Here is a 25,940-nt window from a genome sequence, read left to right as displayed (position 1 = left end):
AAAGATTATTTCAAATTTTAAATCCACAGAGGTCATTCTATTATTGTTCAACACACACATTCAAAAATAGGTTCTGCATGGAAACATAAGGTGTGCTATAAGTGTTTCATAGAAAATTAAATTCAAAATTATGCACTTATCATTAACTCTCCTTAAGAATTTCTAAGATACATTTGTTCTTCAGAGATTTCCAAATTCTGACATGTTTACTTACACAGTGCTTACAATACATAGTCCAATATTATTAAAGCTTTACGTATTCTAATTAATTATACATTCACCACACTTTGTGTCAGGATTTTAAAATATTTTAACAAACAATGCTAACTGCCCGATTTAATTCTCCAGCCCATGGACAGTGCATCCCTCTCCTCCATTAAGAGTGTTGCTCCCCCCGGTGGTGGGATCACGCCTGTAATCCCAGCGCTTTGGGAGGCCGAGGAGGGCGGATCACGAAGTCAGGAGATCTCTATATCCTTTTAAACATCTCTCAAATAAGTTTTAAAATTTTCTCCATACAACTCTTACATATTTTATGTCAGCTATAGGCCTAAGTATTCCATATATTTGATGCAATTATCAATGGTGTCTTTTATTTTAAAAACAATTTTCTGGCCGGGCGTGGTGGCTCACGCCTGTAATCCCAGCGCTTTGGGAGGCCAAGGCGGATGGATCACGAGGTCAGGAGATCGAGACCATCCTGGCGAACATGGTGAAACCCTGTCTTTACTAAAAATACGAAAAAATTAGCCGGATGTGGTGGCAGGCCCCTGTAGTCCCAGCTACTTGGGAGGCTGAGGCAGGAGAATGGCGTGAACCCAGGAGGTGGAGCTTACAGTAAGCCGAGATCCTGCCACTGCACTCCAGCCTGGGCGACCGAGCGAGACTCTGTCTAAAAAAAAAAAAAAAAAAAAAAAAAAGAATGTGTTGCTTGTAGCCAGGCATGGTGGCACATGCCTGTAATGCCAGCACTTTAGGAGGCTGAGGTAGGTGGGGTGCTTGAGCGCAGGAGCTTGAGATCAGCCTGGAAAATACAGTGAGACTTCATTTCTACAAAACAATAAAAAAAATTAGCTGGGCATGGTGGCATGTGGCTGTACTCCTAGCTACCCAGGGAACTAAGATGAGAGGATAACTTGAGCCTGGGAGGTTGAGACTGCAATAAGCTATGAACACAATGTCAGTTTTGTAACACATAAATGACCTCAAACTCTCCAGTTAAAAGTCAATTTATTGGCTGGGCACAGTGGCTCATACCTGTAATCCCAGCACTTTGAGAGGCCGAGGCAGGTGGATCACCTGAGATCAGGAGTTCAAGACCAGCGTGTACAACATGATGAACCCCGTCTTTACTAAAAATACAAAAATTAGCCAGGCATGGTGGCACGTGCCTGTAATCCCAGCTACTTGGCAGACCAAGGCAGGAGACTTGCTTGAACCCAGGAGGTGGAAGTTGCAGTGAGCCAACATTGCATCACTGCACTCCACCCTGGGCAACAGGGTGAGACTCAGTCTCAAAACAAACAAACAAAAATCATCACATTAAAAAATTTCAAACTTCCAGGCCAGGTGTGGCTCATACCTATAATCCCAGCACTTTAGGAGGCCAAGCAGGTCAGTCATTAGAGCTTAGGGGCTCAAGACAAGCCTGGGCAACATGGTAAAACCTCATCTCTACTAAAAAAAAGAATTAGCCAGGTGTGGGGGTGCACACTTCTAGTCCCAGCTACTCAGGGGGCTGAGGTGGGATGATTGCTTGAGTCTGGGAGGCAGAGGTTGCAGTAATCCGAGATTACACCACTGCACACCAGCCTGGGTGACACAGTGAGACCATATCTACCAAAAAAAAAAAAAAAAAGAAAAAAAAAGAAAAAGAGAAAGTCCAAACTTCCTGTTAGAATGTACAAAGTACTATATAAAATGACATATTGTGTGGAGAACAGTGAGAAAGTGTAGCCATAACACAGATTTAAAAAAAAAAAAAAAAGGAGGAGAGCTGGAATGCATAAGTAGTTGAGAAGAAAGAGAAAGAGACCATAAAAAAAAGAGAGATAATTTGGAAATAAAAGCAGAATTCCTCTTCAGAGAGTCAGTTGTGCAGCCTGGGTACAGAAGTCCTTTCTCTACATGCAGAATCAATGCCAGGTGTTCATCCCAGGTATTTCCAATCTCTTACCTGGAGCCACAAATTCACTCCAACAGGAATACTTATTGCTAATTATGGAACATCTATTACACATCTGGCACTGTGTTATGTTTCTTCAATTCATTTATATGTCAAATAACCCTATGACTTATAAAGCCTCCAAAGTGTTTACCTGAACAAATTGCCCAATAGGGTCAATAAACTCAATTACTCAATTAAGAAAAGTGAAACAAACAATAACAAAAAAAAAAGTTGGCTTGAATAGTGTTCTCTAATAATGGAAAAATGGAAATGTACTAATTAAGTACAATGAAAATTAAAACACTCACTGTGGAATTATTCACATCTTCAGATTATTTTTTAAGCACCAATAAGTTTCATAAAATCATTATTATAATACCTGAGAAGATCACACAAGAAATTCTTCATGAATTTTGGAACAAGAAAATTATATGTTAGCTCTAGCATGAGCAACATAAAAGTAAAAACAGGATTTTCATGGGGAAATTCTGAAAAAGGTGCAATAAGATTTTAGAGAAATGCATTCAATACAAAGCAGAGAAAACAGATTTGCAGATTTGCCTTCAACATTTTTGAGGTTTCTAGTTTGCTAATAAATTATCCATACTTTTGAAATTATGTTTGGTTCCAACATTTTTCTCTTATTCTGAAAACGGGTATGCACTTACTTCAAACATATTACTTGCTTCATAACTGTCTTACACCTAACATTTATCTTTAGAGTAATATATTTATATATTTATCTCCATGTAAACCAAAACTAAAAGTATGTATATGTTTTGCAGGCCAGAAAGACCACATGTTAAAAGAAAAATGTAAATAAAATTTTGTGAATAGTCCTTCAAGATTCAGAAATATATGGTCTTTGATTATAATCCTACATAGGCTTTATTATAGCCATAATAATGACACTGTCATTACAAAAAGAGCAAACAGAATGAAGGTGTAATGTGTGGGAACAATATTTTTCAAATTATTTGAAGTTTAATGCCACTGGGAGAAGGGATCATTAGAGATACTATTCCACCATGTTACCACTATTGTATTGTTACCATTTTTTTTTACCTACAATGATAACTAAGGTGAGATAGGTTAACGTTGGTGGCAGGATAAACATCGCTTAATATACAACGGTCCAAAGACATTAAAACAATTTTGTCTTACTAAAACAAATTAAGTTCAAACAGTCTAAAAAGAGCATTTCAAAATCCACTGAATTTTATTACCTTAATGTGCAATAGGAAAAACCACTGACTTGTAAAACTCAAATGTTTCTTTCTTAAATATAATGCAGAATATTACTCTGAAGACCTATCTCATGAATCACTTACAACCCTGTTATAAGACAACTACAAAGAGCCTCTCCGGTTAAATTTCTTCAGGAAGCTTAAAATGCAATGTCCATAATCTTCCAAAGAAAAGGATATGAATGACGCCCACCCGAATATAGAAGAAACTCGCACAGCTTTCATGTAGCAACAGTAGGCCACATGCCTTCACATAGACAATAGAAATGAAGGCATGGTATCAAGTGATTTAAGACTTGAAAATTACATAAATATGTGATTTTCAAAAAAGCTAAAACTCTTTCAGTGCACAGAGTATACTTTATTATTATGTTGTTATTATTATTATTGAGACAGGGTCTTGCTCTGTTGCCCAGGCGGGAGTGAAGTTGCAAGATATCAGCTCACTGCATCCTCAACCTCCAGGCTCAAGCAATCCTCCCACCTGAGCCTTCCAAGTAGCTGGGACAACATGCATGTGCCACCAAGCCTGGCTTTTACTTTATTTTTTGTAGAGATGAGGTTTTGCCATCTGGTCCCAAACTAGTCCCAAACTCCTGGGTTTGGTTGCCCAGACTGGTCCCAAACTCCTGGGCTCAAGCAATCCCCCCACCTCGGCATCCAAAAGTGCAGCAATTATAGGAAAGAGCCACCATGCCTGGCACCAAAAGGTATACTTGAAATGTAATTATAACTTCCCCAAAAGGTGAATCTCCTACTTATTTTAACTGAACTCTGGATTATTCTCTATAACCAACACTCAGATTTATAGTAATGTCTGAAAGTGTCAGTGACTTAGTGCTTTTTACTATGAATTCTTGGATATGTTTTGATGTAATTTTTGATTAGATAGTTTTTCACATTTACTGCATCTGTAAAATAGTTTTTAGTGTGAACACTCTGGTGTTTTCTAAGGTATATTTTTTGAACAAATGTTGTTTCTGCATTTATTACATTTGTAGGGTTTCTCTCCAATACAAAGTCTTTGAAGTTGAATACAGTTTGAGCTACTGGAGGGTTTCCCTCCAGTATAAATTCTTCTGTGTACAGTAAGAGCTGTGATATAAGTGGAGGCGTTGAACTGGTCTTTCTATTTATACTGTTCTTAGCCTAAACATTTTAGTGCACTCAAAGGCTTATAGTCTGTAAATGGCCTTTTGACAATCATTACATTTGTAACACTCTTATTCAATGAAAATATTCTGCTGTGAAGTTGTGAATAGGTATTAAAGACTATGCCATATTGTTTAGATTTGTAGGGTTTTTCTCAGGTATGAGTTTTCTCATGTACAGCAAGTTGTGCACAGTGGTTAAAGTCTTTGCCACATTCCTCACACTTGTATGGTTTCTCTCTGGTATGAACTGTCTTATGTTTAGAAAGGTGTGAGCTCTGGCCGAAGGCTTTGCCACATTCTTCACATTTGTAGGGTTTCTCTCCAGTATGAATTCTCTTATGATTAGTAAGATATGAAAACCAGTTAAAAGCTTTGCCACATTCATCACATTTGTAGGGTTTCTCTCCAGTATGAATTCTCTTATGTTGAGTAAGGTATGAGAACCAGGTAAAAGCTTTTCCACATTCCTCACATTTGTAGGGTTTCTGCCCAGTATGAATTCTCTTATGCTGAATAAGGTATGAGAACCAGGTAAAAGCTTTGCCACATTCCTCACATTTGTATGGTTTCTCACCAGTATGAATTCTCCTATGTTCAGTCAGATGTGAGCTCTGGTTAAAGGCTTTTCCACATTCTTCACATTGGAAGGTTTTCTCTCCAGTATGAATTCTTCTATGTTGAGTAAGGTATGACAACAATTTAAAGACTTTGCCACATTCTTCACACTTGTAGGGTTTCTCTCCACTATGAATTCTCTTGTGTTGAGTAAGGTATGGGGACAACTTAAAGGATTTGCCACATTCTTCACATTTGTATGGTTTCTCTCCAGTATGAATTTTCTTATGTTTAGTAAGAATTGAGCACAGGTTAAAAGCTTTGCCACATTCTTCACATCTGTAGGTTTTCTTTTCAGTATGATTTTTCTCAACAATAGCAAGACTTGAGCAAGACTTAAAGACGTTATTACATTCTTCACATTTGCAATGTTTCTCTCCAACATGAATTATCTTACAGTCAGTAAAGCATGGGCACTCATTAAAGGCTTTGCCACATTTTTTACATTGGTAAGGGTTCTCTCCAATATGGATTCTCTGCTGTTGAGTTGTTGTTAAAGACATGCAAGAGACATTGCTACATTCTTTGCATCTGAATGGTTTTTCTCCAGTATGGCTTATCTTACGTTTATTTAGATTTGCAAATTTACTAAAACCTTTCACACATTTATTGCACTGAAAGTTTTTACTATGAGTAGTTGCTGAGCATACGTCAAGTCCATTATAACTTGCCTTCTGCCCTTTCCACTCACCCACAATTTCCCAGTCATTCCTTAAGTGTAATTTCTCAAGACAACATCTTTCATATCTTCTCAGCATCACTTTTTGGAATGAAACTTGCAGGCCCTGCTCTGGCAAAATGTCTTCAGTAAGATAAGAAGACAAAGCTGGAAAAAATAAAAACAACAAATTATTCTACCTACTAGATAACATCCTTTACAAATCTAAGGCATAAAATTATACAAGCATGTTAGCAAGATAGCATAATGAAATACCACAGGCCCTTATTCCTTCATAGTCATAATCCTAACAAAAATACACTAAACAAAATGCCATTATGAGAATCCTAAAAGCAGCCAAAGGGGGAAAAAAAAGAAATGACATACAATGAAGCTCCAGTATGCCTCACCGCAGACTTTTCACTGGAAACCTTACAGGCCAGGAGAGCGTGGTATGACATACTTAAAGTGCTGAAAGAAAAAAACCTTTACCTTAGAATATTATATCCAGCAAAAGTATCCTTCAAACATAAAGAGAAATAAGGATGGCCAAACAAAAGCTGAGGTATTTCATCAACACCAGACCTGTCCTACGAGAAATGATAAAAGGAGTACCTCAATCAGAAAAGAACATTAATTAGGCAGATCACCTGAGGCCGGGAGTTCAAGATCAGCCTGACCAACATAGAGAAATCCCGCCTCTACTAAAAATACGACATTAATCGGGCATGGTGGCGCATGCCTGTAATCCTAACTACTTGGGAGGCTGAGGCAGGAGAATCGCTTGAACCCAGGAGGTGGAGGTTGTGGTGAGCCAAGATTGTGCCACTGCACTCCAGCCTGGGCAACAAGGGTGAAACTTTGTCGGAAAAAAAAAAAATTAAATGATGAACAAATCAAAAATGACAACTACAACAAGTTTTCAAAACATAGTACAATAAGAAACAGCAAAAAGTTAAAAATCAGGAGTACTAAGCTAAGGCGTAGAGTTTTTATTAGTTTTCTTTTCACTTTCTTTTTTATGCAAAGAGTGTTAGGTTCTTATCACGTTAAAATACATCAAATCAAAAAACATACAATGGATACACAAAAAAATGAAAACCAGGAAACTAAATCATATCACCAGAGAAAATCACCTTCACTAAAGGAACACAGACAGGAAAGAAAGAAGAAGACCACTAAACAACCAGTAAACAAATAACAAAATGGCAGGATTAAGCCTTACTTACCAATAACAACATTGAATGTAAATGGAGTAAATTATCTGTTCAAAAGAAATAGACTGGCTGAATGGATGAAAACACAAGACCCACTGACCTGCTGCCTTTAAGAAACACACTTGAGGCCAGGTGCAATGGCTCACACCTGTAATCCAAGCTCTTTGGGAGGCCAAGATGAGCAGACCGCTTGAGCTTAGGAGTTTAAGACCAGCTTAGGCAACATGGTGAAACCCATCTCTACCAGAAATACAAAATTAGCTGGGCTGTGGTCCCAGCTACCTGAGAGGCTGAGGTGGGAGGATTGCTGGAGCCTGGGAGGCAGAGGTTGCAGTGAGCCAAGATTGCGCCACTGCACTTCAGCCTGGGAGACAGAGTGAGACCCCATCTTGAAAGGGAGAAAGGGAGAAAGGGAGAAAGAGGAAAGGGCAAGGGGAAAGGGGAAAGGGGAAAGGAAAGGAAAGGAAGAGAGAGATGAACGAGGGGAAAGGGAAGGGAAGGGAGAAAGAGAGAGAGAAGAAAGAGTGAAGGAGGGAAGGAGGGAAGGAAGGAAAAGGGGAAGGCGAAGGAGGGAGGGAGGAAGAGAGGAAAAGGAAAGAAAGAAAAAGGAAAGAAAGGAAAGGAAAGGAAGGAAAAAGAAAAGAAAGAAAGAGAAAGACAGAGAGAAAGAAAGACACTTTAGCTATAAAAATACACAAAGTCTGAAAATAAAAGAATGGAAAAAGATATTCCATGAAAAAGAAATAAACAAAAGAGCAGGAGTCACTATACTTGTATCAGTCGAAACAGATTTCAAGACCAAAAGTATAAGAAGAGACAAAGGTCATTAAATAATGATAGAAGAGTAAAATCAGCAAGAGAATATAACAATTGTAAATATATATTTATCTAACACCAGAGCACCCAGATATATAAGGCAAATATTACTAGAACTTTTAAAGAGAGGCCCCAATACAGTAACAGCTATATACTTCAGGACCTCACTTGCAGCACTGGACAAATCTACTAGAAACAAAATCAATAAAGAAACATCGCACTTATCTGCACTATATGCCAAATGGATCTAATAGATATTTGCAGAACGTTTCATACAACAGCTGCAGAATACATATTATTTTCCTCAGCACATGGATCATTCTCAAGGACAGACCAAATGTTAGGTCACAAAACAAGTCTTAAAACATTCAAAAAATGGAAATAATACCAAGCATTTTCTCTGACCGCAATGGAATAAAACTAGAATGAAAAGAGGAATTTTGAAAACTATACAAATAAATGGAAATTAAACAATATGCTCCTGAATGACTAGTGAATTAAAAGAAATTCAGGAGGAAATTTAAAATTTCTTGAGATGAATGATAACAGAAACAAAATATACCAAAACCTATAGGATACAACAAAAGCAGTACGAACAGGGAAGTTTATAGTTATAAGTGCCTACATCAAAAAAGAGGGAAAACTTCAACTAAACAATCCAACAATGCATCTTACAGAACTAGAAAAGCAAGCACAAACAAAACCCAAAATTAGCAAAAGAAAAATAATGAAGATCGGAGCAGAAATAAATGAAATTAAAACTTTAAAACAATTCAAAAGATCAATGAAACAAAAAATTAGTTTTTTGAAAAGTTAAACAAAATTGAGAAAAACCTCTAAGACATTAGTCTAAGCAAAAATTTCTGGAGCAATACCCCACAAACACAGACAACCAAAAAAAATGGACAAATGGGAACATATCAAGTTAAAAAGCTTCTGCACAGCAAAGAATACAATCAACAAAGTGATCAGACAACCCAGAGAATGGGAGAAAATACTTGAAAACTACTCATTTGACAAGAGATTAACAACCAGAAGTGATAAGGAGCTCAAACAACTCTACAGGAAAAAAATCTAATAATCCCAGCCAGAAAATGGTCAGGAGATGTGAACAAACATTTCTCAAAACAAGACACAAATAGCAAACAGGCATATGAAAAGGTTCTCAACATCACTGATCATCAGGGAAATGCAAATCAAAACTACAATGAGATATCACCTCACCCCAGTTAAAATCACTTATATCCAAAAGCCAGGCAACAACAAATGCTGGTGAGGATGGAAAGAAAAAGAAACCCTGTACACTGTGGGGATTTAAATTAGTACTACCACTATGAAGAACAGTTTGGAGGTTTCTCAAAACACTAAAAATAGAGGTACCATATGATCCAGCAATCCCACTGCAGATGTATAGGCCAAAGAAAGGAAATCGGTATATCAAAGATATCTGCACCCCTATGTTTGTTCCAGCACTACTCACAATAGCCAGACTTTGGAAGCAACCTAAGTATCCATCAATGGGCAAATGGATAAAGATAATGTACTACGTATAGGCCGGGCGCAGTGGCTCACAACTGTAATCCCAGCACTTTGGGAGGCCGAGGTGGGCAGATCACGAGGTCAAAAGATTGAGACCATCCTGGCTAACAACGTGTAGCTGGGCGTGGTGGCGGCGCCTGCAGTCACAGCTACTCGGGAGGCTGAGGCAGGAGAACAGCGTCAACCCGGGAGGCGGAGCTTGCAGTGAGCCGAGATCGCGCCACTGCACTCCAGCCTGGGCCACAGAGCGAGACTCTGTCTCAGAAAAAAAAAAGAAAATGTACTACTTCTAGACAATGGAGTACTATTCAGCCTTAAGAAAGGATGAGATCCTGTCATTTGCAACAACATAGATGGAACTGAAGGTCACCACGTTAAGTAAAATAAGCCAGGCACAGAAAGACAAACATTACATGCTCTCACTTATTTGTGGAATCTAAAAGTCCAAACAATTAACTCATGGAGATAGAGAGTAGAAGAATGGTTACGAGAGGCTGGAAAGGGTAGTGGGTGAGTGGGTGGGGGAGGTGGGGATGGTTAATGTGTGCAAGAAATTACTTAAAAAGAATGAAAAAGACCTACTATTTAATAGCACAACAGGGTGACTATAGTCAAAAATAATTTCAGTTGTACATTTTAAAATAAAGAGTATAATTTGTCTGTAAGTTAAAAAAAAATGCTTGAGGGAATGGATACCCCATTTTCCCTGATATGCTTATTTTGCATTGCATGCCTGTATCAAAATATCTTATGTACCTCATAAATATATACACTATGTACCCACAAATGTTTTTAAATTTTTTTAAAAGCCTTTCTGAAAACTCTGAAAATCAATGAAGATTTGCAGGTGAGCACAATGCCATGAGTCCCACAGAATGCAAGTAAAGTTTGTTCCATTTACCCACCACAGCCCTTCCTTTTTTCCAATAAGGTAGGTGCCCTTAGGAGTAAACTTCTGACTTCTCCCTCAGAAAATAAAGAAAATAGTGGCACATGTGTCCATACTTTTGGGGGCTTGAAGAAGACTGGTTTCTGTCTCCTATGACACGGAGTACTGAATGGAATGATGGTATACTTTGACCGACAGGTTGGTTCTGTTGAGACCAATAATAAATGGTTGTTATAGCAGATGAGAAACTGCAGTACCAGAGATGGGCAACAGATATAACAAGTGATTACAGCCTCTTAAGAGGAAACATGTGAAAACCTCTGTAATTAAGAAAACAGCCGGGCGCAGTAGCTCACGCCAGTAATCCTAGCCCTTTGGGAGGCCAAGGTGGGCAGATCACGAGGTCAGATGTTCAAGACCAGCCTGGTCAACACAGTGAAACCGCGTCGCTACTAAAAATACAAAAATTAGCCAGGCATAGTGGCACGTGCCTATAATCCCAGCTACTTGGGAGGCTGAGGCAGGGGAATCGCTTGAACCCAGGAGGTGGGGCTTGCAGTGAGCCGAGATTGTGCCACTGCACTCCAGCCTGGGCGACAGAACAAGACTCCGTCTCAAGAAAACAAATATATATATATATATATATATATATATATATTAGCATAGAGTTCCTCAAAAATACGCAGACAGTCCCATGTCCCAAAAGCAATGCAAGAGCAGTCAGATCATGCAGTCCCCTATAAACTATGAAGATGATTGTGACGCTCACTGTAAACTTGAAGGAAAATCACTGAAGGGAAGTACAGTCCTTAGACAATTTAACAGCATGAGATAGAAGATGCCCCTATGTGGGAGCAAGAGAAAGAAACCCAGGCTTCTCAGAAGCCAATTTCCATGGGAGTAGAGCTTCCCAAACCACATTTTAAAGTCTGGCTTCTTCCTTGATCCTCGGACCCCTTACCTATGACCTATGTTTGCTTCATTCACCCCCACCTACCTGAGTGTTTAGCTGTCTTCTCTGTGTTCACATTCCAGGGCTCTTTCCTTGCCTCCAGACAGATGATCAGTTCTGGCTTAGACATAGCAAGACCTGTTTTATTAGAAAAAAGGTGCATGATTCTTGTGGGGATTCTTTAATCACCTTTTACTGTGCTCAGTAGAGAAGAGAAAACATCACATTAGAGCCTAGAAAATTAACTCCAAAATACTGTTTTCTGACAGAACCTTTAATATATTTAGGAAGTATTTTAAATTTGTGAGTCCTTAGCTCTGCTACCAAGAACTATAATAACTGGATCAAAAATTGGTGGTGGAAACTGGATTTTGAAGTGTAGGCAACAATATTTTATACTACTGAATTTCTAGAATTACCACCAATCTAGAGCAAGGATACACATCAGCTGAATAGAAAGGGTGATGTCAAGGCAAAACATCTTGAAAGTTTTGTTTTCTACACCAAGAAATTCCCAAGGTTTTCTTGAAAGCAGTGATGTGAAACTCATTCATGCAAATCAGAAACTCCCAGAAAACATTCTACAAAGGAAGAAGATGAAATCCTTACTGTGAAATAGGAATTGCATATTGAAGTTATCCTCACCAAGGGAGAACAGGTTTCTGTAGTTCTCCAACATCACATCCCTATACAAACTCCGCTGAGCAAGGTCCAGGCATTCCCACTCCTCTGCAGAGAATTCTAGAGCCACATCCCTGAATGCCAATAGTCCCTGAAAAAGAAAAGGTATTTACCAAGTGGCCATGGCAGAGTTCTTAGTTTGACTCCAAGCAAGGAGAGAGAGTGAAGAGAACTGGCTCTGACTTATATGAGCGACTAGAATTATCAAATAAGATAATTTTTAACACAGAAATATACTCTAGGCCAGGCGCAGTGGCTCACACCTGTAATCCCAACACTTTGGGAGGCCGAGGTGGGCGGATCACCAGGTCAGGAGTTCAAGACCAGCCTGGCCAACACGGTGAAACCCCATCTCTGCTAAAAATACAAAAATTAGCCAGGCGTGGTGGCACATGCCAAGTAGTCCCAGCTACTTGGGAGGCTGAGGCAGGAGAGTTGCTTGAAGCCAGGTTGCAGTGAGCCGAGATCACACCACTGCACTACAGCCTGGGTGACAGAGCGAGACTCTGTCTCAAAATAAATAAATAAATAAATAAATAAAATATATATACTCTAATGTATTCTCTAACTCTGAGGAAAGAAGATGGCTTAAGATCCACAAAACCAGTGTAGAAACTCTACTTTTGTGCATAATATAGTATAAAATTAAGGGCATCAACTCAAGCATCGATATATTCACATCATACAGGATAAGTTGTGTATTGTTCTCATATGGAGAAGTCAGGGTGAGTTGGAAGGTACTTCTCAAATTTTAACAAGTATGTCAATGAAGTAGAAATCTTGTTAAAATGCAGGTGCGGGCCGGGCGCAGTGGCTCACACCTGTAATCCCAGCACTTTGGGAGGCTGAGGTGGGTGGATCACCTGAAAGTCAGGAGTTCAAGACCAGCCTGGCCAACATGGTGAAACCCCATCTCTACTAAAAATACAAAAGATTAGCTGGGCATGGTGGTGGGTGCCTGTAATCCCAGCTACTTGGGAGGCTGAGGCAGGAGAATCGCTGAGGTGGAGATTGCAGTGAGCCAAGATCGCGCCATTGTACTCCAGCTTGGGCAACAAGAGCAAAACTTCATTTCAAAAAATAAATACATAAATAAACAAATAAAATGCATGCATGGTGGCTCATGTCTCTATTCCCAGCACTTTGAGAGGCCGAGGTGGGTGGATCACTTGAGTTCCAGAGTTTGAGATCGGCCTGAGCAACATGGCAAAACCTCATCTCTACAAAAAATACAAAAATTAGACAGCCACGATGGCCCATGCCAGTGGTCCCTGCGATCTGGGAGGCTGAGACGGGAGGATTTCCTGAGCCTACGTGGCAGAGGCTGCAGTGAGCTCAGGTCACGCCACTGCACTCCAGCCTGGGTGACAGAGTGAAACCCATCACAAAAAAAAAATTTTTTTTTAAGTGTAGATTTGGATTCAGGAGATCTGGGATGAAGCCTAAATTTCTGACTTTCTAACAAGCTAGCCAGCGACGCCAATGCTTCTGGCTCAAGAAGAATATTTTGTCAAACATCCAGTAAATGGCAGAGCCTACGTTCATCCCAGCTGATTTGACCAGTAAACAAACATGAGAGCCTTCATTTTCTAAAGAAAGCTGTATGCAAAGAGAATCTAAAGAGAAAAAGGAGCTTCCCGATTGTGATTATTTTATGTACATCAGTCAGTAAATCTCCCCAAAGAACTTATTAATAACAAAAAGAAAAATAATTAACCCTATGGTGGAAAATTCTGGCCGACAGCATCTTATTCAAGTGAATATAATTAAGATAAATTACAATAGGAAAATTGGCATCGTGTGCTAATACACACAAAAGGCACAACATCACTGCTGCTTTCTTGGCCGATAAATTATTACTGAATATAAATAAATAAATTATTGCCCAGTAAATTACTGAAAAAATTACATAACAATTATGTGAAAAGTTACATTAGTTAAATTACAATCGGCCAGTGGCTCATGCCTGCAATCCCAGCACTTTGGGAGGCCGAGGCGGGCGGATCACGAGGTCAGGAGATGGAGACCATCAGGAGATCGAGAGCATCCTGCCTAACACGGTGAAACCCCGTCTCTACCAAAAAAATACAAAAAAAATTAGCCGGGCTCGGTGGCAGGCGCCTGTAGTCCCAGCTACTCGGGAGGCTGAGGCAGGAGAATGGGGTGAACCCGGGAGGAGGAGCTTGCAGTGAGCCGAGATCGCGCCACCGCACTCCAGCCTGGGCGACAGAGCGAGACTCCGTCTCAAAAGAAAAAAAAGGAAAAAAATTTACAATCTGATTGTAGTCATTAAAAAAAATCAGCTTTATGCAAAGTTCAAGCTCCAGATCTCTCCCAGGTTCAGGTCTTGTAATCTCTAATAATGTAAACAGTCTGTCTTTAGCAGCCTAGAAAGTAAGTCTTTTCCAATTATTCTTTTGTTCATAACTTTCTGAGCCATTCTTGGTCACTGATGCCATCCTCTTTGAACATGCATTTTCTTTTCTTTTCTTTTTTTTTTTTTTTTTTGAGACGGAGTCTCGCTCTATCGCCCAGGCTGGAGTGCAGTGGAGTGATCTTGGCTCACTGCAAGCTCCGCCTCCCAGGTTCATGCCATTCTCCTGCCTCCGCCTCTCCAGCAGCTGCGACTACAGGCACACGCTGCCACGCCCGGCTAGTTTTTGTATTTTTAGTAGAGACGGGGTTTCACTGTGTTAGCCAGGATGGTCTCGATCTCCTGACCTTGTGATCCACCCACCTCAGCCTCCCAAAGTGCTGGATTACAGGCATGAGCCACCGCGCCCGGCTGAACATGCATTTTCCTAGTCTTGCTCTGCCTAGAGCTGAGGGAGCATCCAGATGGACCCCACACAGCCCACGTTCCCCTTCCTTACCAATACCTGAGTTCCTGACCCTACCCCCAGTAGAAACTTTGGGTGTCCACAGCTTCCCATGTTGATCTGTCACTAAGGAAACATTTAGAATAGTGCAGCTCATACACTCATGGTGAGATGTGGTCAAGGCATGTGAGAAGCCTGGATGGACGGAATGGAAAGAAGGCTCTGGAATATAGGGGAGAAAGAGTTTACAGAGCTCGTTGACTATCACAAGAATAAAAGGTTTGGGGGAGTAACTGAAACAAACATATTAGGCAGGAACATCAGAAGTAGAGACATATGTGTGGGTTCTAAACACATGACATTCCAGAAAAAAGAAGTGGACACAGTCCCTGAACCAGGATACATTCTCCTGAGAACCAGCCATTTCTTCGGCTTCCTCCTCCATTTCTGGGACTCACTCTCAGGTGAGATTCTCTGGACAAATCACACCTGCATCCTGTAAGCATGCCTTCAAAAGGGTCGGCACAACCCTTTCACCTTCTACCACCACACATCCACAGAGAGAAAAATCCTAGAGGTTCATAAAAAGTACACCCTTCCCTATCCTTTTATCACAGGAAAGAGGAACAATGAGCTCCTACATAAAGATCAAAATGTGTGTTTCTTTGTTTTCAGGTGCCCTTGCCCGCCAAAGACTCCAGCAATTTCCGCTGCAGCAACAGGAATATGGGCCACACTGACCCACCTCTACCAAAGCCAAGCAGACGGGCCCTGTGACCTTTCTTAGGAGCAAAGGCTGAACTCAACTCCCATGAATGTATCTAGGAGCCCTCATGCATGGCCCTGGCCTCACTTAGAATCATCTGGAACACTTAATTAAAACAATATAGATGCTCCCACCCAGACCAATAGACACAATCAGGGATGGAAGCACAGAGGTGACAGTATTTCTTTAAACTGGCCATGTCATCCTAATTGAAGCCTGGGGTGAGAGCCACTTAGCTAAGTATTGCCTCTCGAGTCTCAATGTACAGATAAATAATTTGGTATTCCAGGCCCTCCTCTAAGTAATGTGATTGCAGAGGTTTAGAAGAGGTCTACAAATTGGCTTCTTGCATGCTGATGCTGCCTCTCCTAGACCCGTTATGGTAGCACTCAGCTAGAGAAAGCAGGCACAGCACAGAGTCCCTTACACTCAGCGCTGTGATCACAACACAAATATTTGTGGTCCAAAGTGAAGGCCACAAATCAGCATCCTGAAACATGGCATTCTCTGCTGGCCCTTATCAAGCTGGACCCCTATGGACTCCAATAGGAATGGCATCTTGTCCAACAGGCCAAAGAAGAGACCTGGAGCCAAAAAATGAGACATAGGCTTTATTGAGGGGGACTGATATACAGGGATGGTCCAGTGGTGGTGGAATGGACAGAAGAACCATTACCACTCACAAAAACACGCAAGGAGAACCACAACTGCTTGCAAAAAGCAAGCAGTTTATATAGCATTTTCACTTAACACCCTCCACCTGGCAACCTCCACCCAGCAACCCCCCCATTGCTGTCAGCTACATCTGCCATACAGGCTCATTCTCAAGGGAGGCTTACGTTTAGCTATTGCTGTCAGGTGTGTCTGCCATACACAGGTGCATCTACCATACACTCCACTCTAGCATACCCTTGAATACCCTCACATTCTTTTCATGCCATTCTTTTGTGATTTCCCTGGGGGCAGGTATATGGAGGAACATTGTAGCCAGATGTCACAGCAGCAATAGAAACTACAACAACAAAAACAAAACAACAAAAAGGAGTAACAATCACACTGCATAGAAAGCCCTCCCAAGAGGCTGGAATTGGATCCTGAGTGCATCACAGCAAGCCTGTGGTGGAGGAGGAGGAGGGCAGCTCTCTGCAGACCCAATAGTTCATCCTGCTCTGGAGAGAGGCCACGATCTGCATGCACCCGGTTAGCAAAAAGGTTTACTGCACACCATCTACGGGTGGAATGTGCTGCGCTGACTGCCCAGCCTCTGTTTGCCAAGTGAGACAGCAAGGATTGCAAGCTGGAGAAAGGCTCAGAAGCCAACATGATATGCAATGAAACCCATGTCCCCAACCCCACCACCAGGGGCAGTCCATCAACCGGGGTCTGTTATCCCCAGTTCCTGACAGATAGTGGGGCTATGTGAACATCCCTGAGGCAAGACAGTAAAAGGCAGAACACACTGTAATGTTTGATAGCAGAACAGGATGACAATACCCAGGAACATCCCAGGCGTGTGCACTCCTCTCCCAGAGGAGACAGGTAGCCTATACTCAGCATCCTTAAAATTAATTAATTAATTAATTAAAAATTTTAAAAAATGTGCAGCTGTCTACCATCGCTCATTCAATTTTACATAAACACACTCTTTGAGGCTGAAGTAAGTCTGACTGATTTTCAATGTGAAAATATAAAAACTGTTCTTGGAGTTATTTCTAAACAGAACTTCTCTCTGAATTCTCTCAGAATTGTTGCATTCTGTCCTAATTCAACAGAAATGTATATGATGTTACATTAGGATTAGGGACGAGAGTATTCTCAAGGCAAATGAGAAATGGCTTAAAGAAAACAAATTTCAAACAAGAATTTCATATGTAGCCAATCAAAGCTTTGTAAGTGAAGGAGATGTTTCTCTCCAGACAAGCAAATGCTACGGGAATTCATAACCACCAGTCTTGCCTTATCAGAGGTTTTAAGAGAATGCTAAATAAATATGGAAACAAAAGACCATTTCTGGCCACCAAAAAAAAAACACACTTAAGTGCAAAGACCACTTACACTATAAAGCAACCACACAAACAAGTCTGCCTAGCAACTAGCTAACAACCCAACGACAGGATCAAATCCGCACATATCACGGCCAGGCATGGTGGCTCACACATATCAACTCCAGCACTTTGGGAGGATGAGGCATGAGAACTGCTTGAGCCCAGGAGTTCAAGGCCAGCCTAGGCAAAATAGTGAGACCCTGTTTCTACCAAAAACACCACATATCAGTATTAACTTGGTAAACAGGCTGAATGCCCCACTTAAAAAGCAGAGTGCAAGTTGCATAAAGAAAGAAGACCCAACTCTATGGTCTTCCAGAAACCCATGTCACATACAGTGATACCCATAGGCTAAAAGTAACCAGGAGAAAAATCTATCGAGCAATCAGAAAAGAAAAACGAACTATTCTTATTTCAGGCAAAACAGACTTTAAACCAACAACAATGAAAAAAGACAGGCCAGGAGCAGAGGCTAATGCCTGTAATCAGCACTTTAGGAGGCTGAAGTGGGAGACTCACTTGAACCTAGGATTTCAAGACCAGCCTGGGCAATATAGCAAGACCCTGTCTCTGTTTATAAAAAAAAAAAAAAGAAAGAAAGAAAGAAAGAAAAGGAGCCAGGCGTGGTGGCTCACACCTATAATCCCAGCACTTTGGGAGGTCAAGGCAGGCAGATCACTTGAGGTCAGGAGTTTGAGACCAGCCTGGCCAACACTGTGAAACCCCGTCTCTACTAAAACTACAAAAAATTAGCTAGGCACGGTGGGCGCCTGTAATCCCAGCTACTCGGGAGGCTGAGGCATGAGAATCACTTGAACCCAGGAGGCTGAGGTTGCAGTGAGCCGAGATCGTGCCACTGCACTCCAGCCTGGGCAACAGAGCAAGACTTCATCTCAAAAAAAAAAAAAGGAAAGAAACAAAAAAGTCAAAGAAGGGCATTGCATAGTGATAAAAGGTTCAACAAAATCAGAAAACTTAACTATTCTAAATATATATGCAACTAACATTGAAGCACCCAGATTCATAAAACTATTTCTTAGAGACCTATGAACAGACACAGATAATCATACAATATTAGTACAAGACTTTAACATTCCACTGACAGTATTAGATCATCAAAGCAGAAAACTAACAAAGATAAGGACCTGAACTCAACACCTGAACAAATGGACGTAATACACATCTACAGAACACTCTATTCAACAACAGAATGCCCATTCTTCTCATCTGCACATGCCATATATTCTCGAATCAACCACATGCTTGGTCATAAAACAATTACCAATAAATTAAAAAAAAACTTATCACACCAACCACACTCTCAGACCACAGCTAAATAAAAACAGAACTCAATATCAAGACTATCTCTGAAAACCATACAGTTACAAGGAAATTAAATAAACTGCTTCTGAGTGACTGGGTAAATAATGAAATTAAGGCAGAAATGAAGAAATTATTTGAAATAAAAAGATACAGCATCCCAGAATCTCTTCGACAGAGCTAAAGCAATGTTAAGAGAAAAGTTTATAGTGCTAAACGCCCAGTTCAAAAAGTTAGAAAAATCTCATACTAACAACCTAAGGTCAGACCTAGATGAACTAGAAAACCAAGAGTATACCAACCTCAAAGCTAGCAGAAGAAAAGAAACAACCAAGGCCGGGCGTGGTGACTCCCGCCTGTAATCCCAGCACTTTGGGAGGCCGAGACAGGCAGATCACCTGAGGTCAGGAGTTCGAGACCAGCATGGCCAATATGGCGAAACCCCATCTCAACTAAAAATACAGAAATTAGCCAGGTATGGTGGCGCATGCCTGTGATCCCAGCTCGGGAGGCTGAAGCAGGAAAATCCCTTGAACCCAGGGGGGCGGAGGTTGCGGTGAGCTGAGATCGCGTCACTGCACTCCAGCCTGGGTAAAAGAGTGAGACTCTGTCTCAAAAAAAAAAAAAGGAGAGGGCGGCAAAGGACATGAAGGGACATTTCTCAAAAGAAGATATGCACGTGGCCAACAAGCATATGGAAAAATGTTCGACATCACTAATCATCAGAGAAATGCAGCACAAAACCACAATGATGCTCTATTACACCATTCAAAATGGTTATAATTAGAAAGTCAAAAAATAACAGATGCTGGTGAGGTTGCACAAACAAAGGAATGCCTATACACTGCTGGTGAAAATTTAAATTAGCCACTGTTGAAAGCATTTTGGAGATTTCTGAAAGAACTTAAAACAGGGCTGCCATTCGACCCAGCAATCCCATTTACACGGTATATACCCAAAGGAGTATAAATCGTTCTCCAGTAAAGATACATGCATGTGTATGTTCACTGTAGCCTTTTCACAATAGCAAAGACATGGAATCAACCTACCTGCCCATCAACAATGGACTAAATAAATAAAATGACATACATGAACACCAGGGAATGCTATGCAGCCATAACAAACACAAAATCATGTTCTTTGCAGCAACATGAATGCTGCTGGATAATTTAATTAATACAGAACAGAGAACCAAATACTGTATGTTCTCTCTTATATGTGCAAGCTAAATATTGAGTAAACGTGGACACAAAGAGGGAACAAAAGACACTAGGGCCGACTTTAGAGTAGAAGGAAGGCAAGAGTAGAAACTACCTGTTGGATATTATGCTCATTATCTGCGTAATGAAATAAATAATTTGTGCACCAAACGACCATGAAACAAAATTTGCCAGTATAACAAACCTGCACACATACTCCCTAAATCTAAAATAAACGTTGGAAAAGAAAAAATAAATAAATTGTAAATAAATTATAGGGGAAAAAGTTTCTCTATCTTTATAGTTTTGGTAAACTAAATTCAGTGATGGATATTCATTAAATATCCAGATCATTTCCAAATAAGATGTAATGCTAAGACATTTAGTTACTAAATATGAGTTCATCATACATACTTTGGGCTTTTTATTTCAGAAAAACAAAATATATTTAGATGTTGGTAAATACGTTATGTTCCACACTGAAACACTGTTCCATTAGAACTATATTTCTAAAAATGTGTACTCATAAATTCTTAGTATTTGAATGAGAGTTAAAATTTTTTCTTAGGGCCGGGCAAGTGGCTCATGCCTGTAATCCCAGCACTTTAGGAGGCCAAGGCGGGCGGATCACCTGAGGTTAGGAGTTTGAGACCAGCCTGGCCAACATGGTGAAACCCTGTCTCTACTAAAATACAAAAATTAGCCAGGTGTGGTGGCAGGCACCTGTAATCCCAGCTACTCGGGAGGCTGAGGCAAGAGAATCACTGAACCCGGAGGGCGGAGGTTGCAGTGAGCTGAGATTGCACCACTGCACTCCAGCCTGGGCAACAGAGTGAGACTCTGTCTCAAAAAGAACAACAACAAAAAAGATCACTCATGATGACCAAGTGGGATTTATCCCAGGGATGCAAGGATGGTTCAACATGTGTAAATCAATCCATGTAACACATCATATTAACAGAATGAAGGAGAAAAACCATAGGATCATTTCAACTGACGCCGAAAAAGAATTTCATAAAATTCAACATCCCTCAATGATTTAAAAAAAAAACCCTCGAAAAACTGAGTATAAAAGGAGCATACAGAGTAAAATCATATATGACAGACCCACAGCTAGTATACTGAAGGAGGAAAAACTGACAGCTATACCTCTAAGATGTGAAACAAGAAAAGGATGCCAACTTTCACCAGTTACTCAACTTAGTACTGGAAGTCCTAACTAGAACAGACAAGAGAACAAAATAAAGCTCTCCAAATTCGAAAGGAAGAAGTCAAATTATCCTTGTTTGCAAATGTTATGATATTCCACTTGGAAAAACCTAAAGACTCTACCGAAAAACTATTCAAACTGAAAAGCAAATTTGGTAAAGTGGTAGGATACAATACTAACATACAATAATCAGTAGCATTTTTATATGCCAACAGCAAACAATCTGAAAAAGAAATGAAGAAAGTAATCCCACTTACAATAGCAACAAATAAAATACCTAGGAATAAACTTAACCAAAGAAGTGAAAGATTTCAACAATAGAAACTATAAACCATTGATCAAAGAAACCAAAGAGCACACAAAATAACAGAAATATATTCTGTGTTCATGGATTGGAAGACTCAGTACTGTTAAAATGTCCGTAACTCCCCAAAGCAATCTATAAACTCTGTGTAATACCTACCAAAATACCAATGACATTCTTCAAAGAAATAGAAAAACTAAGCCTAAAATTTTTTTGGAACCACAAAAGACTAAGAATAGCCAAAGCCATCCTCAGCAAAAAGGAAAAAACTGGAAGAATTACTCTACTTGACTTCAGAGTATATTACAGAGCTATAGCAACAAAAACAGCATGGTACTAGCATAAAACAAGACACATAGCTCAATGGAACAGAATAAAGAACCAAAAAAAAAATCCACACATCTACAGCAAATTAATTTGTGACAGACGCGCCAAGAACATACTTTGGGGGAAACAACAGTCTCTCAATAAATTGTGCTGGGAAAACTGGATATTCATATGCAGAAGAATAAAACTTGACCCCTTGGCCAGGTGTGGTGGCTCCCGCATGTAATCTCAGCACTGTGGGAGGCCAAGGCAGCAGGGTCACCTGAGGCCAGGAGTTCGAGACCAGCCTGGCCAACATAGTGAAACCCTGTCTCTATTAAAATACGAAAGTTAGCTAGCTGTGGTGGCGTGTGCCTGTGGTCCCAGTTTACTCAGGAGGCTGAGGCACGAGAATAGCCTGAGCCCAGGGGACGACAGAGTGAGACTGTCTCAAAAAAAAAAAAAAAAAACGATAAAAAACAACCACAAAAAAATTTGGCCCCCGCCTCTAGGTATATACAAAAAATCAAATCAAAATGGATTAAAGACTTAAATCTAAGACCTCAAACTATGAACAGAAAACATCAAGGAAACTGTCCAGGACACTGGCTGAGCAAAGATTTTACAGCAGAGTGTCAAGTGATTATTCTCTGCTTTCTTCTCATGTGAAATGTTCAGAACAGAAAGAAAATATTTTTTAAAAAGCCACTCATGGCTGGGCACGGTGGCTCAAGCCTGTAATCTCAGCACTTTGGGAGGCTGAGGCGGGAGGATCACAAGGTCAGGAGATCGAGACCATCCTGGCTAACACGATGAAACCCCGTCTCTACAAAAAATACCAAAAATCAGCCAGGCGTGGTGGCACGCGCCTGTGGTCCCAGCTACTCAGGAGTTTGAGACAGGAGTATCGCTTGAACCTGGGAGGCAGAGGTTGCTGTGAGCCAAGATTGCACCATTGCACTTCAGCCTGGGTGACAGAGTAAGACTCCGTCTCAAAAAAAAAAAAAAAAAAGCCCATTCACTGCACTGTGAAAAAAACAAAAAAGAACCGTTAAAATCTTGCATCTGTTTGAAAAGCAAATAAAGGACAAATAGGCCAGGCGCGGTGGCTCATGCCTGTAATCCCAGCACTTTGGGAGGCCGAGGCTGGTGGATCACGAGGTCATGAGTTCGAGACCAGCCTGGCCAACATACTGAAACCCCATCTCTACTAAAAATACAAAAATTAGCCAGGCATGGTGGCGCCTGCCTGTATTCCCAGCTACTCAGGAGGCTGACGCAGGAGAATCGCTTGAACCTGGGAGGTGGAGGTTACAGTGAGCCGAGATTGTGCCACTGCACTTCAGCTTAGCATTGCGCAACAGAGTGAGACTTCGTCTCAAAAAAAAAAAAGAACAAATAGTTGATCATGTTGTGTTTGGAGAGACGAAGTTAGCATTTGGGAATGTAGAAAAGGAATTGGAAACAAGATTTCCTTCAGGCCCTAAAACAGTTAGGCTGGGGGAACAGAGTCCTGGATTTGAGATCCTGCTTGCCATACATTTGAAAAATGCTGGGAAAACCAGTTCCCCTGTGGAGTGTTAGAATAATTAAATGGCAGGCAATTAGACTGAGTGGCTTTGATGTCCTGGGATTCTATCTAAGGAATCCTAGCTAACTTAGATGAATTTCTTGTAAATTGCAAACTTGGAGAAAAACAAAACGTAGGCTTAACCAACCACTAAATGCTAATAAATCTCTTATTACATAATCAGGAAATTTCAACCTCGACAGTCCAAATAAGGTGACTGCATAATCGCAACCGATCAATTATTAAACGTGGTTGCTTCCTCGTGCCCCTTATGAAGACCTTCCCTTCAAGTTTAGCCCCAAACCAGGGCTAGGGGCTTCCAGATTCATAAATCACTGTTTGCTGGAATAAACTCCTTAACATTTTAAAGGTGCTTCAATTTATTTTTTTAAGAGGAGAAAGGATACCGGGCGCGGTGGCTCACGCCTGTAATCCCAGCACTTCGGAAGGCCGAGGTGGGCGGATCACGAGGCCAACAGATCGAGACCAACATAGTGAAATCCTCCCTCTCTAATAAAAATACAAAAATTAGCTGGGCTTGGTGGCGGGCGCCTGTAATTCCAGCTACTTGGGAGGCTGAGGCAGGAGAATCGCTTGAACCCGGTAGGCAGAGGTTGCGGTGAGCCGAGATCGAGCCACTGAACTCCAGCCTGGCGATACGGCGAGACTCCGTCTCAAAAAAAAAAAAAAAAAAAAAAAAAGGGGAGAAACGAACCCACAGACCACAGCTCCTCCCACTCAGGAACCTTTCACGGGAGTCGGGACTCTCCCGACAACCCCTCCGTCATCACAGCACAATCCAGGGGAGACGCGGCGCTGCAGGCGCTGGGCTGCCCCGGGAGGGCTCTGGGCCGTGCCGAAATCACCAGGCAGAGACCGGACAGTCACCCAGCGGCCGGGATCCCGCTGCCGGCTCGGCCCCCACCTGCGCGGGACCGCACTGAGGGCCGAGCTGCGCCAGCGGGACTCGGGCCGCACACTTCGGAGCCGACCGCCGGGAGGCCCGGGGCCGCCAGCGCTGATTCCAGCCAATTCCGACCGATTCCAACCACCCCCTCTCCCTTCTCGGGACACCCTGCTCCGCACACTCACCATTTCCCAGCTTTTGGGGGTCCCAGCGCCCTCCCTATAAATCTCGCAGTACCTGCAGGCCACCCGGGACTCTCCGAGAGGCAGCAGACGGGAACCCAGCACCCCGCCCGCCTCAAGGAGACAAAGGCCCCGCCAGATTCCCCAAGGCCGCCCCTTCCTCTCTGGCTGCACGCCTGATTGGACAGTTCTCAGGCTAGCGCCGCTGATTGGATGGAGCTCCATACCCCACCCCCTCAGGTCTTGAGTGACAGGAGGTGCGATCAGACACTGGTCCGAATGAAACAACAGTGACAGGTTTTTGGGTGCAGCCCTTTTGAGGCGACAGTTCTCACCGCACTGCGACCTGGACCCACCTGCCTGGGGGATAATCGCATTTAACCTTGTATATAAGATTATATCCATTTATAAGTTTTATACACACACACACACACACACACACACACATATTTCACAAATAGAAACAATAAATGATAAATATTTTAAAGTTTCCGGTTTCATAACCTTCCTGGCCTCTGGTCTTTTGACCAGGCAGCCTAAGCTGTGGAAAGTGAGGCAATCCTCTCAGGCAGCAATGTGCAATGTAAATAAAAGGTGAGCCACGTGTGTCATTTAAAATTTTCTAGGATCTGGCGGGTCACGGTGGCTTACGCCTGTGATCCCAGCACTTGGGGAGGCTGAGGAGGGAGGATCACATGAGGCCAAGAGTTTGAGACCAGCCTGGCCAACATGGCGAAACCCCGTCTCTGCTAAAAAAAAAAAAAAAAAAAAAAAAAAAAAAAAAAAAAAAATTTGCCCGGAGTGGTGGCGATCGCCTGTAATCCCAGCTACTCGGGAGGCTGAGGCAGGAGAATCGCGCGAGCCCGGGAAGCGGAGGTTACAGTGAGCCGAGATCGTGCCATTGCACTCCAGCTTGGATAATAAAAGCAAAATTCCGTCTCAAAAGAAAAAAAGATCGGTTGTGAAGACATTTCCTCCTGCAGAAACTTAGCCAAACAGCTGAGTATGTCTTGAAGGCATTCTTTGGTTTTTAACAAGGCAAAGCTTTTTTCTAAGACCTAAATCCTGGACTGGCCATGGGGCAAACCCTCACAACACATATGGAATTCATGCACAGTTAATGCATCTCTTACCTTGAACCAGAGGTTACCACTAATTTTGTTTCTGATTCAGCCCAGTTCTACATCTGCCCTGCTATGCACAGGGCACTGTACTAGCTGTCCTGGCCTTGGTGAACATCATTGTGGGGAGAGGACTTGGCCAGAAAAAAGTTGCACCCCCCCCCCCCAACTGAAACCCTTTCACTTTCCAAATTGGAGTAAAACTGAAAAGACCTAGGGAGTTACCCAAGGGTTACAACATGAATAAATAGCTCAG

At 41.6% G+C, this 25,940-nt stretch overlaps 2 protein-coding genes across 3 annotated transcripts in view; one reads left to right on the top strand and one right to left on the bottom strand.

Annotated features, from left to right (window-relative positions):
* Window positions 1–16,536, top strand: part of LOC129014676 (serine/arginine repetitive matrix protein 1-like) — a 65,746-nt gene extending 49,210 nt beyond the window's left edge. The window contains exon 5 of the mRNA XM_054452301.1: window positions 15,430–16,536. The gene's annotated coding sequence lies outside the window, so the exon portion shown is untranslated. The remainder of the gene's footprint in view (window positions 1–15,429) is intronic.
* ZNF695 (zinc finger protein 695) lies at window positions 907–24,722 on the bottom strand. 2 transcript variants are annotated; one of them, XM_054481872.2, is made up of 4 exons: window positions 24,567–24,722; window positions 11,900–12,026; window positions 11,300–11,392; window positions 907–6,009 (listed from the first exon to the last, which is right to left on the bottom strand). In XM_054481872.2, exons 1-4 carry the CDS (start codon window positions 24,567–24,569, stop codon window positions 4,721–4,723), a joined length of 1,512 nt encoding a protein of 503 aa, XP_054337847.1. In that variant the 5' UTR covers window positions 24,570–24,722; the 3' UTR covers window positions 907–4,720. The 2 variants fall into 2 exon arrangements, with proteins under 2 accessions (XP_054337847.1, XP_054337826.1); XM_054481851.2 differs by having other exon boundaries at window positions 11,864–12,026; window positions 24,567–24,688.
* Window positions 24,723–25,940: the final 1,218 nt, after the last annotated feature.

This window comes from Pongo pygmaeus, chromosome 1 (assembly GCF_028885625.2).
Source record: "Pongo pygmaeus isolate AG05252 chromosome 1, NHGRI_mPonPyg2-v2.0_pri, whole genome shotgun sequence".
Classification (NCBI taxonomy): Eukaryota; Metazoa; Chordata; class Mammalia; order Primates; family Hominidae; genus Pongo; species Pongo pygmaeus.
Note: the sequence above shows the minus strand (reverse complement) of the source record. Positions and strands in the feature narration are given on the sequence as shown.